This window comes from Rhineura floridana, chromosome 1 (assembly GCF_030035675.1).
Source record: "Rhineura floridana isolate rRhiFlo1 chromosome 1, rRhiFlo1.hap2, whole genome shotgun sequence".
NCBI lineage: Eukaryota > Metazoa > Chordata > Lepidosauria > Squamata > Rhineuridae > Rhineura > Rhineura floridana.
Window position 1 is genome coordinate 45,338,479 of NC_084480.1, and position 12,839 is coordinate 45,351,317.

General features: G+C 45.8%; 1 protein-coding gene across 1 annotated transcript in view; it reads right to left on the reverse strand.

Annotated features, from left to right (window-relative positions):
- The window catches only part of JMY (junction mediating and regulatory protein, p53 cofactor), a 90,544-nt gene extending 78,934 nt beyond the window's left edge, over positions 1–11,610 (reverse strand). Inside the window, exon 1 of the mRNA XM_061619898.1 lies at positions 9,869–11,610. Within this exon, the coding sequence (XP_061475882.1) occupies positions 9,869–10,843 (975 nt within the window). The 5' untranslated portion in view covers positions 10,844–11,610. The remainder of the gene's footprint in view (positions 1–9,868) is intronic.
- Between the last annotated feature and the right edge of the window lie 1,229 nt (positions 11,611–12,839).

Here is a 12,839-nt window from a genome sequence, read left to right on the forward strand (position 1 = left end):
CAAATCAATGATCCTTTAAAAGTATTTTAATTGAAAAAAAGTATTATGGCTATTGTATAAAACAAAATAACAGCTCCGTCCTCACTCACTTATTACATTGCTGATTAAAGATGCAGAAGGGCAGACAAGGCTGAAAAGACTGAAGTTTCATCTACAGATTTTTGTTTTAAAGCACCTTGAGCTAAAATTGTATACACACTTACCAAAGAGTAAGATCGACTGAAAACAATGGGGCTTACTTCTGGGTAGACATATATACACATGTGCTGTTAAAGATACGAATAAACCGCTTGGTTCCTGAGCATGCCTAGCTTCTATGCATGCTTAGTGAGTAAGTGAAAGCAAATGATCTTTTTAAAAGATAAAACCTCTTGTGTGGGCAAACAGACCAAAATCCCATGTTCTCTGTGTGATAGGCCTTTTTTTTTATTTACTTCATTTTAGTACATACTATAGTCCTTATTCTTCTATTTTCATGTTTTGCAAGCTTTATTTAAGAACATTTACAGTGGATTCCTATACATGTCTACTCCAAAGCAATTCCCACTGAATCAGTGGGGCTTTCTCCAGTAAATGGTTACAGGATTGTGGCATTAAGTAAGATGCTCATTCAATTTTAGAATGTTCAGAGTATTATTTTAAGAAAACATTAAAATTGTTACTGTGAAAGGAAAGCTTGTATTTTCTTTCATCACAATGTTGATGTCTGCAATGACATTTGCAAGCTGGAGTCTAATCATTTTTAATGTTTGTCATTAAAATACTGTAGAAATTCAGAAAGATTTAGAATTTAAGCAAATAAACCTAGTGCAGTACTGATGAGAACCAATTATTAATTGGGCTCCCTTTGGGAGGAAGGGTGGAATATAAATTAATTAAATAAATAAATAGATCACACATTAACCAACTAAACAATAGATTGGCAGTGTTAGTACTCCAAAACAATAAGAACATTGTTGACCAGCCTGCCTTCCCTCTTGCCTCATTCAAAAAAGTTGAGTCACACAATAGAGTATCAATTAGAAAAAGTTTTAGTACAAGACTATCACAAATTTTTGAATGTCTGTTTTCTGTAACTTTATTTATTTATTTAATGCTAATAAAAACATGATTTTAGAACCATGTCAACTTTTATAAGCCCCCTTTGAAGCTCAGACCACAAATCCCTAAAGTTCTAGTAGGTTTTTAATCACACAATTGTTAGTATCAGTATCTCTATCTGCATCTCTGCTCTCTTGAAAGCCATTTTCAACTGCAGATGGCAAAAGTAATGTGAAAGAAAATATATATAAAACACATAAGCATGGTTAGGGTCACATTTCAGGAAGAGAATTGAGTCTCATCTTGAAGTGTAAAAAACCACTGCATCAGAATTACACATTAATATTAAATGACTGTCATCTGTTGCTCCATTATCATGGAATAACTTAGCCAAATGAGATATGAGCTTCTTGTTTCAAAGAAAGCCATTATCAAGAAAGTTACTGACAGCAGAAACCTGAGAGCTAAAGGGCAGAGTGTTACCTAAATGATCTTCTTTCTTAAATATGAAGCACCTTTTAATTAAAAGGTCCACGAGCTAGAGGGAGCCCCAGCTGACGAAGCATCAAGGCCCCAGCTGACAAAGCTTCAAGGCGAGTTAAGCAGCAGAGCGAAAAGAGGGTAAGTAGCTCCCATTTATTCCATTATTTAATTGAAGTAAAACAGCTCAGAGCAATAACTAATAAGGGCAGCCCAAGGTCACCCTGAGCTAGGAGCCAAATCCTGAAAGAACCTATATCTTAGGAGACAGATCCTAGGAGAAGGAAGCGTATAGAAAGCTAGTTTTCAACACCACCCTAGCAGGAAAGCTTCAGGGGACACTGTAAACAAGGCTAAATTCCAGTCAGAGAGAAGGGGGAAAAGGAAACTCCACCGATACATACAGGGAGAGAGTCAGCTCAGTCCTTGCTAAAAAGGGCAGCTTCAGCCTTCCTGAAACACAACCACAAGCTCTGTTTCCCTAGGTTAAAGAAAGGTCAGGCTGTTCTAGGTGGGAAAACAACAAACACAAAAGACTTGCCTGGAAGGCGCAGCCCCTTGCTGAGATTAAAAGCAGCCAAAAGCTTAAACAGCCCCGCCCCTTGCTCAGGAAGGAAGCCTGAGAGAATACCAAAGAGTTAAGCCCCAGCTGATAGCCATCAGCCTCAAGTAACACATCATTGGCTGGCAGCAGTAGCTGGGAGGAACCAGCCACACATATAAAGTCAGAGCACCCTAGCGAGGGAGCCTGCTCCATAAGCTAGAGGGAGCCCCAGCTGATGAAGCAGCAGGGCGAGTTAGGCAGCAGGGCGAGTTAGGCAGCAGGGCGAGTTAGGCAGCAGGGCGAGTTAGGCAGCAGGGCGAGTTAGGCAGCAGGGCGAGTTAGGCAGCAGGGCGAGTTAGGCAGCAGGGCGAGTTAGGCAGCAGGGCGAGTTAGGCAGCAGGGCGAGTTAGGCAGCAGGGCGAGTTAGGCAGCAGGGCGAGGAGGCCAGGGCCCCCCACTCTGCCCGTCTGTTCCCTGACCTCAACTAAACCGCAGTCTCCAACCCATTGACGTAATAAACCTTAAACAAAACTATGCAGGTAAGAAGCCAGCAGGGGTGTGGGGGCTTTCCAGTGTTTTGCACCGCCTGCAGCATGTACGACTATCTGCCTGTTAGACAGAAGTCGTGGGTGTGCTCTCGGTGCAATGAGCTCCTGGCTCTCCGGGAACGACTTCATTTCCTTGAGGCCAAGGTGGCGGACCTGGAAAAGCGGAGAGAGGCAGAGAGGTGTGTGGAGGAGGCCTTCAGGGACGTTATAGCTGTGTCCCACTCCAACGATGATAGCTCTCCTGCTATCATGGACAACGATGGTCTCGGGGAAGGAGAGCATCCAGCTGAGGAACAGGGAAACGATCCCTTAGAAGGGACCCATTCCTTGGGGGATGAGCAGCTATCCTCTCGTGCCGAGGATATATCTCCAGGGGGTGGAGGGATCCTTGTAGTGGGTGATTCGATCATTAGGAACATAGACAGTGGGGTGTGTGATGGGCGTGTAGACCGCAAGGTGTTTTGCCTGCCTGGTGCGAAGGTTGCGGATATTGCCCGTCGTTTAGATAGTTTGGTAGACAGTGCTGGGAAGGAGTCAGTGGTCGTGGTGCACGTTGGCACCAACGACATGGGGAAATGCAGCCGTGAGGTCCTGGAAGCAAAATTTAGGTTGCTAGGTAGGATGCTGAAAGCCAGGACCTCCAAGGTGGCTTTCTCTGAAATGCTACCGGTTCCACGTGCAGGACCAGCCAGACAGGCCCAGCTTCGCAGTCTCAATGCGTGGATGAGACGATGGTGTCGGGTGGAAGGGTTTGGATTTGTTAGGCACTGGGGAACATTTTGGGACAAGCCGGGCCTGTACAAAAGGGACGGGCTCCACTTGAACCAGAATGGAACCAGACTGCTGGCACTTAAAATTAAAAAGGTGGCAGAGCAGCTTTTAAACTGACTGAGGGGGGAAACCCGACAGGAGCTGAGAAAGGTCCGGTTCGGAATAAACCTCCCCCCTGGGATAAAAACCAAAGAAATGATGAAATTTTAAAAGGGGTAGGCCTAGAAGTAGGCATTGTGAGAGCAGGGGCACAGGATATCAATTCAGAGGAGCAAAATTACCACAGGCCTAACCACAAGTGCCAAAGACACTTGAAGAGAGACACTGCTTACAAGTGCCTGTACGCTAATGCTAGGAGCCTGCGAACCAAGATGGGAGAACTGGAGTGCTTGGTCTTAGAGGAGAGCATTGATATAGTGAGCATAACGGAGACCTGGTGGAATGGAGAAAACTAGTGGGATATGGTTATCCCTGGATATAAACTATATCGGAAGGACAGGGAAGGACGTATTGGTGGCGGAGTCGCTCTATACGTGAAAGAAGGCATTGAATCCAGCAAGCTCAAAACCCCAAAAGAGGCAGACTCCTCCACAGAATCGTTGTGGGTGGTGATACCATGCCCCAGGAGGGACATAATACTGGGAACAATCTATCGTCCCCCTGATCAAAATGCTCAGGGAGACCTTGAGATGAGATATGAAATTGAGGAAGCATCCAAACTAGGAAATGTGGTAGTAATGGGTGACTTCAACTACCCGGACATAGACTGGCTGCATATGTGTTCCAGTCATGACAAAGAAGCAAAGTTTCTAGATATTCTAAATGACTATGCCCTAGACCAGTTGGTCATGGAACCAAACAGAGGGACGGCAACCCTGGACTTAATCCTCAGTGGGGACCGGGACCTGGTGCGAGATGTAAGTGTTGTTGAACCGATTGGGAGCAGTGACCACAGTGCTATTAAATTAAACATACATGTAACTGGCCAATTGCCAAGAAAATCCAACACGGTCACATTTGACTTCAAAAGAGGAAACTTCACAAAAATGAGGGGATTGGTAAAAAGAAAGCTGAAAAACAAAGTCCAGAGGGTCACATCACTCGAAAATGCTTGGAAGTTGTTTAAAAACACTATATTAGAAGCTCAACAGGAGTGCATACCGCAGATCAGAAAAGGTACCGCCAGGGCCAAGAAGATGCCAGCATGGTTAACGAGCAAAGTCAAGGAAGCTCTTAGAGGCAAAAAGTCTTCCTTCAAAAAATGGAAGTCTTGTCCGAATGAAGAAAATAAAAAAGAACACAAACTCTGGCAAAAGAAATGCAAGAAGACAATAAGGGATGCTAAAAAAGAATTTGAGGAGCACATTGCTAAGAACATAAAAACCAACAACAAAAAATTCCATAAATACATTCAAAGCAGGAGACCATCTAGGGAGACGATTGGGCCCTTGGATGATAAGGGAGTCAAAGGTGTACTAAAGAACGATAAGGAGATTGCAGAGAAGCTAAATGAATTCTTTGCATCTGTCTTCACAGTGGAAGATATAGGGCAGATCCCTGAACCTGAACTAACATTTGCAGGAAGGGATTCTGAGGAACTGAGACAAATAGTGGTAACGAGAGAGGAAGTTCTAGGCTTAATGGACAATATAAAAACTGACAAATCACCGGGCCCGGATGGCATCCACCCGAGAGTTCTCAAAGAACTCAAATGTGAAATTGCTGATCTGCTAACTAAAATATGTAACTTGTCCCTTGGGTCCTCCTCCGTGCCTGAGGACTGGAAAGTGGCAAATGTAACGCCAATCTTCAAAAAGGGATCCAGAGGGGATCCCGGAAATTACAGGCCAGTTAGCTTAACTTCTGTCCCTGGAAAACTGGTAGAAAGTATTATTAAAGCTAGATTAACTAAGCACATAGAAGAACAAGCCTTGCTGAAGCAGAGCCAGCATGGCTTCTGCAAGGGAAAGTCCTGTCTCAGTAACCTATTAGAATTCTTTGAGAGTGTCAACAAGCATATAGATAGAGGTGATTCAGTGGACATAGTGTACTTAGACTTTCAAAAAGCGTTTGACAAGGTACCTCACCAAAGGCTTCTGAAGAAGCTTAGCAGTCATGGAATAAGAGGAGAGGTCCTCTTGTGGATAAGGAATTGGTTAAGAAGCAGAAAGCAGAGAGTAGGAATAAACGGACAGTTCTCCCAATGGAGGGCTGTAGAAAGTGGAGTCCCTCAAGGATCGGTATTGGGACCTGTACTTTTCAACTTGTTCATTAATGACCTAGAATTAGGAGTGAGCAGTGAAGTGGCCAAATTTGCTGATGACACTAAATTGTTCAGGGTTGTTAAAACAAAAAGGGATTGCGAAGAGCTCCAAAGAGACCTCTCCAAACTGAGTGAATGGGCAGAAAAATGGCAAATGCAATTCAATATAAAGTGTAAAATTATGCATATTGGAGCAAAAAATCTGAATTTCACATATACGCTCATGGGGTCTGAACTGGCGGTGACCGACCAGGAGAGAGACCTCGGGGTTGTAGTGGACAGCACGATGAAAATGTCGACCCAGTGTGCGGCAGCTGTGAAAAAGGCAAATTCCATGCTAGCGATAATTAGGAAAGGTATTGAAAATAAAACAGCCGATATCATCATGCCGTTGTATAAATCTATGGTGCGGCCGCATTTGGAATACTGTGTACAGTTCTGGTCGCCTCATCTCAAAAAGGATATTATAGAGTTGGAAAAGGTTCAGAAGAGGGCAACCAGAATGATCAAGGGGATGGAGCGACTTCCTTACGAGGAAAGGTTGCAGCATTTGGGGCTTTTTAGTTTAGAGAAAAGGCGGGTCAGAGGAGACATGATGGAAGTGTATAAAATTATGCATGGCATTGAGAAAGTGGATAGAGAAAAGTTCTTCTCCCTCTCTCATAATACTAGAACTCGTGGACATTCAAAGAAACTGAATGTTGGAAGATTCAGGACAGACAAAAGGAAGTACTTCTTTACTCAGCGCATAGTTAAACTATGGAATTTGCTCCCACAAGATGCAGTAATGGCCGCCAGCTTGGATGGCTTTAAAAGAAGATTAGACAAATTCATGGAGGACAGGGCTATCAATGGCTACTAGCTGTGATGGCTGTGCTCTGCCACCCTAGTCAGAGGCAGCATGCTTCTGAAAACCAGTTGCCGGAAGCCTCAGGAGGGGAGAGTGTTCTTGCACTCGGGTCCTGCTTGCGGGCTTCCCCCAGGCACCTGGTTGGCCACTGTGAGAACAGGATGCTGGACTAGATGGGCCACTGGCCTGATCCAGCAGGCTCTTCTTATGTTCTTATGTTCTTAAAGATGGGTCAATTTACACAGCATACATTCAGTAACAGAGATGCTGACACCAGATATGACTTAATATCTACTGGAAGTAATAAATTAATTGAGCCACCAACAGATGAGAAGGTTGCTTTGCAATTCAACACAATACCTGACCCAGTTGGGTCATGTCTACAATACAGGTCACATTTTGGGAGGTTCTGGGTTCTATTGTTTTTACCAAACATTTGCCTTTGCTTCTTAGCATCTGACTTATTCATAAATCTACACCACATTTTCACTTTCTCCATAGTGTCTTTATACCTAAGAACTACACCAGAGTAACTGATGTTTTCCCAAAGATGTAAAGGTATGGCTTGCTTGTCACCAGAGTTTGTCACAATTTGTCAGCTAGCACATTTTGTTTTAACTTTTAAATGCCTGCTGAAAAACTTTCTGTTCTGCCAGGCTTATGCAGGCAATGAAGATGTATTTTTGCAACAGCTGGCCTTTTTTAAAAATGATTTTACTATATGTTGGTGGTTGTTTTGCTTGCCGTAAACAGCTTTGATCTTTTTAAATGAAATAGCAGTATACAAATATATTTATAGATTAAATACATTTCTCTTTCCTAGCTGCCATTATCAAAGTTTTAGGCATCTGGGCAACCAGGCATCAGTAATTTTTCCAGTTTTGTGTTCACCATTCTTTTTTTTAAAATGTCAAACTTGAAGTTGTGCATTTATTCATAACAAAAGAATATTCCTGTGACAACACTGCTCAGCAAATCTGAACAGTTGTGCATGATCTCAAAAAACCCCAAGATCTCAGATGGAAAATAGGCTCATCTATCACGTTATGCTAAAAACACAAAAAGCAGTAAGGACAAAGGAAAAGAGAAAGAACTGTGATGGTCAAATCCAAGGCTAATGTTTTGTTTACATGCATAACCTTGTATTGTGAGAAAGTTAAATTGAGGAATTTGCCCAGTCAAAGCAATACAATTTTAATCTAGCTAATAACTAATTCTTACCATGGCAATACCATTTCTAGGTCAACTAAACATAAAATGAACTTCAGTTTGAAAGACTGACTGACTAATCTATACTAACAGAGCAATCCAACTCAGGGGAAGCCAGCATAAGTGGTACCAGCACAAGAGAAGCCGAAATAAAGTTCCACCACATCCAGTTGCCATTGGGGAGCCTCTGGGTTAGCTGAACACCAGGCTGCATGCAGGGACCAGAAAGTAAAACCCTGCTCTCCCAAATACCCCTACTGGGTGTAAGCCCTCTATATTGACTTCTATTGTATTTCTTTTCTTAGACTGACCTTTATCTCGGTGTAACTTTTGCCTGAACTAGGACCTGCAGAAGTGCTCCAAACATGAGTTGGATGTGGCCTAAGTCCCCTCACCTCGGCCTCTCCCCTGACACCCCCATGGAATGCCCCTTTTTCTGGACTTATGCCAGCTTATGATGGTTTCACTTATGCTGGTCTTGGCTCAGCTGGGCTAGGCCAGCTGGGGCCTGGCTGGGCTGGACTGGGCTGAGGGGCTTGCACCAGTGTACCCAGTTAAGCCAGGACCCAGCCTGCTCAGCTGGAAATCTGCCACATCCAACTACCCTCAAACCTGGTATACATGCAAGTTGGATTGCATCCTAAATCACAAATACAGCCAATATTCACTAAAGTTAGCAGCCTTCAATCCATGGAAAACAGGAGGTCCTTTTTTATTTAAAAAAATTATAGCACAGCTTTCATAAAAATAATCCCAATTAGCATTTCTACAAAAGGCACCATTCCACAAAAGGCAAATATTCATCAGAACAACTCTGGAGCAGCTGTAAGAACATAAGAAGAGCCTGCTGGCTCAAGCCAATGGCCCAGCACATGCCTATGGAAAACCCGCTATGCTGAGCCAATTTTATTTATTTATTTAATTCAATTTTTATACCGCCCATAGCAAGGCTCTCTGGGCGGTGTACATCAAATAAAAATATATTTACATTCAATTTAAAACCACCTAATCACCAAATCAACAAATCAACAATTTAAACATATAACAAAAGCAAAATTAAAATTAAAATAATAAAATAATAAAATGGCTCCAGAATCGCACTGAATTCAAGCCAAACACGGACTTGATATTTTGCTACAAAGTTTCGCTTGAGAAGCATTTTGAGCAAACTAAGAGGAACTAGTTACTTGGGAAATAAGTGAAAGACTTTTTTTGTCAATATCACATCTCTTCTTCCAAAAAATTATGTGTCCTCCTAAAAAGCACAGCTACACAGATGCTTGAGGTTTACACAGTTGAATAACAAAAACAAAAAACCCTGAATCTGAATAGTTTGGTTAAAATGTTGGCCCTCTGCTTCAAAATTGAAAATATTGGAAATACATTACTCCACATCATTCATGACCATCCTCATTAACTTCACAGAGGGTATGATTTCAACCTAAATGGAAAGAAATGTCTGAAGAAATCTAGCCTCTATTATAAATGAATACATGCAATATCCATACTACTACCTAATTTTTAAAAAATGTATTTTTCATCTGATGTCTCTACCACCAACATCCACCAACCTATTTGGTGGAGGAAGGGAGGATATTGACCTCAGTATCTCTTTTGAAGTCAGACCTAGATAGGAATCTGACAGGACATTTTAATCTGGCTAATTTTATTACAGCCCACTTCCTGGTATTAGGGATAATGTCTAGCTAGCAGAACACTTGGCAAACGAAATGCCAGAACAAACTGGGCCAAATCCAGTTTTTTCTTTCTCTTTTTCACTGATCCAGCCAGTTAAAATAGAAACATATATCTCTTCCTTAAAAAGTTTGGGAATATAGTAAAGGAAAGACAAAAAGGGCCTTCGATCTAGAAATCCGGATCCCTTACAAGTTTTCTTGGAAACACTTGTGGCGTTTTTTTAAAAAGAAAAGCATAGGACTGAGCTGTTAGCATCTTGCTGCCTATTTTCCTCTAAGAATTTTTTAACTTGAAAATATAGTCAGGGCAGGAAGAGTGTACCAAACAGAAATCCTATGAAAACGTGTAAGTTACACTGTACTTGCTAGAACTTGCTTCAAAGTAAGCATGTACCGGATCGGGCTATTTGCCTTGAGGTGAAGGGATCTATATTTTATCAGCACCGGGGCGGGGGCCTTGCTCACCTCCTGGATGCGCTTGCGGGCCCGCTGCAGGACCTCCTCGTAACCCTTCTGCCGCAGCTCGCTCAGACTCTCATAATACTCCTCCGGGTCGTCCGTTTCGGTGAAGAGAACCTGGGAGAGAATCTTCCACCCACAGGTGTCCAGGCAGTGGCCCAGGTAAGCTTGCAGCTGGTAGCACAAAACGTCCATCTCCTCCTCAGAGAGCTCTGGAGACCCGAAAAGTACCGTCCACATGCCCGACGGCTCCTCGGGGAGGACCGGCAAGCAGGGCTCCAGCTCGGAACTGACAGAGCACAGCTGTTGGTGAACAGCCCGCAGGTCCTGGAAGGAGAACAGACCGGCCCAGCTGCACTCCTCGCCGGACGACGACGACTCCGTCTCCGAGGCAACCACAGAGGGCGGCTCGGCAGCTTGAGGCCCGGCGAGCGGGGCCGGCAGGAAGAAAGCGGCGCTTCCCGGAGACTCGTCCTTCCCCAGCTCCAGCACCTCGATGTCCTCGGCCGCACAGGCCGCAGGGCTGAGTGGCGCCTTCGGAACAGGCTGAGGCCTCCGGGCCGGGCTGCTCCTCACTCTGGCCGGGCTCCTCTGCGACGACGCCTCAGCCGCTCGGCTGCCGGGGCTCCTTGGCAACGGCGCGGCCCGGGCAGGCGAAACCGGCGAGCTCCTGGCTTGGCCAGGCTCGCCGGTGGTCCAGGCCGGACTACTTCTGCGCACCGTGGGGCTCCCGGCCGCCTTGCTGGAGGCGGCTCGCTGTTCGGCTTCTCCGGGACTGGGGCTGCCACCGCGGCGGAGCTCTCGGGAGCCGCTGCGTTGCCTTTGCGCCGTCCGGTTGTGGCAGGTGATGGCGAACTTGCCCTCGATCTCATTCCAAGCCACAATGAAGACGAACTTGTGCTTCTCCCGTTCATGGAAGGCGTGAGGCCTCACGGCCACCCAGTCCGCCTCCAGACTCTCCTCCAAGGCGAAGGTGCTCATGGTGACCGACCGACCGCCGCCACCTCTCGGCTTCCCTACTGAGATGTCCCCCTTCCCCACTACCAGCCGCCGTTGCCCGCGGGCACCCAGTCACTGCCCAGGAGCCTCAGCCATTTTAGCGGCCGGCGGGCAGGCAAGAGGGAGGGAAGCTGAAAGAGAAGGATGCGCTACTGGCGGGGCCGGGTGGGATGCGATGGGAAGGGATGAGGGGATAGGCTAAGGCGCGAGAGAATCGTCAGTAACTGCAACGGCCGCCGCGGTGCGCGCGCTCTCTTTCGCCGCCCCTTCTCTCTCTGCTTTGTTGTCAAGAGCCAGGCGGCGGCGGCGGCGGCGGCGGCTCCTATTGCTGCTGCTGCTGCTTGCCTGCCGGGGACAAGACAAGACTAGTCAATACAGTCCCCTCACACAGGTACTTCAGGCGGTCACGTGGAGGCCCCGGATCTGTTTACAAGCCGCCGCCGCCGCGGCGACTAGGACGACGACAAGGCAGCTGCGTTCCGGCAACTCGACTCTGCCCCGCCCCCAGGACTCTTAACCTTCTCTTCTCTCCCCCGGTGGCGCAGATTGCGAGTCCTCCTCTCCGACGCCGGCTCTGGGTGCGGAGGAGAGCGGGGAGGCGGCAGGGTGAGGAGCCGTTTTGCACACTCCTCCTCCTCTTGTCTCCGGCCCGACCAGATTGCCCTCTTTCTCCAGTTTCTTCCTCCTGATTGCCAGGAGCGCCTTCAGTTATCTCTTTCCCTCAAACAATGTTCGTATTCAAGCCGCGCAGGCAGCGCACGTCAAGCCTCATCGCCTCCGCCTACCTCGCAGAAGGCTCAACGTCGTATCCAAGCACACTACCTCACCGTCCTCCCAACCGCACAACACAACACTCCGCTGTCCCTCGCAGCAGCCTATGGAAAACAATAATAACTTTTGGCCGTGCAAAGCCTCTTCCCGGGGGCGTGTGTTAATACAGTTGGGAGCCCTGGAGCTTTCCTGGGAGATGCACCTCAAAATCACGTCGCGCCTCACTAGGAAACTGAGGGGCATCTGCTTTTGCTAGCACGAATGTGGAGTGTGTGTGTGGGGGTATTTCATTCGTTTTACATTTCTATATTCTTATATTAAATGACTATATTCCAAATGATTTTCGAGGTGTCTTGTTACAAGCATAGGAAGGAGATGTGTGCAGCAACAACACAAAGGGACATTAATATGCTGCTGGTCCGGTGGTCAGAAAGGACATATCTGATCCCCAGGGAAGTCAGAACCAAATTTTGAGTTAGGACTTACAGAAGCTGTTTTCTACTCCAGGGCATAACCTAGAATCAGCCTTCTCATAAAGGCAGGGAGGGATGGGACTGACCAATTATGAAGTACCCTTAAAGCGCAGCAAAGTGCCAATTATTTTATTTTTACTACCATGGGGAGTACCATTTGGATTTTTTCCCCTCAGACACCAGAATGCCTATCTCTGATCCCAGAATATATGAAGTGATAATAAAGCAGATGATGTCTTTGAACAAATGATTTTTCAAGATACTTTGTTACATTCAACTGTTTTAGAAAGGAAAGGAGATGTGTGCAACAACACCACATACGGACAAACTGAATACTGATGGAATTGGCTTGCTGATTGCCATACTAATGTGATCTGTTATATTACTCTGGAACCATTCAAGGTTGATTTAAGCTTGGGACCACAATACCTGACTGACTTACTCTGGACAAGAACATGCCTGGACCTTGCAAGCATCACGTAAGGCCCTTCTCCAAATGCTCCCTCCAAAAGAGGTTCAGATGGTGGCAATAAGGGAGAGGGTTTTTCTGGTCCTGCCTCCATCCACACACACATACATCTGTAGATGCATTCCTGAGTGAGACCTGCCTGGCACTATAACTGGCATAATTTCTGCATCAGGTTAAGACTTTCCTCTTCACCCAGGCATTTGATGGAATATGATCCAGCTGAGTCAAAGCTCTATGTTTGTGCCAGTGTGGATTGCTGATAAGT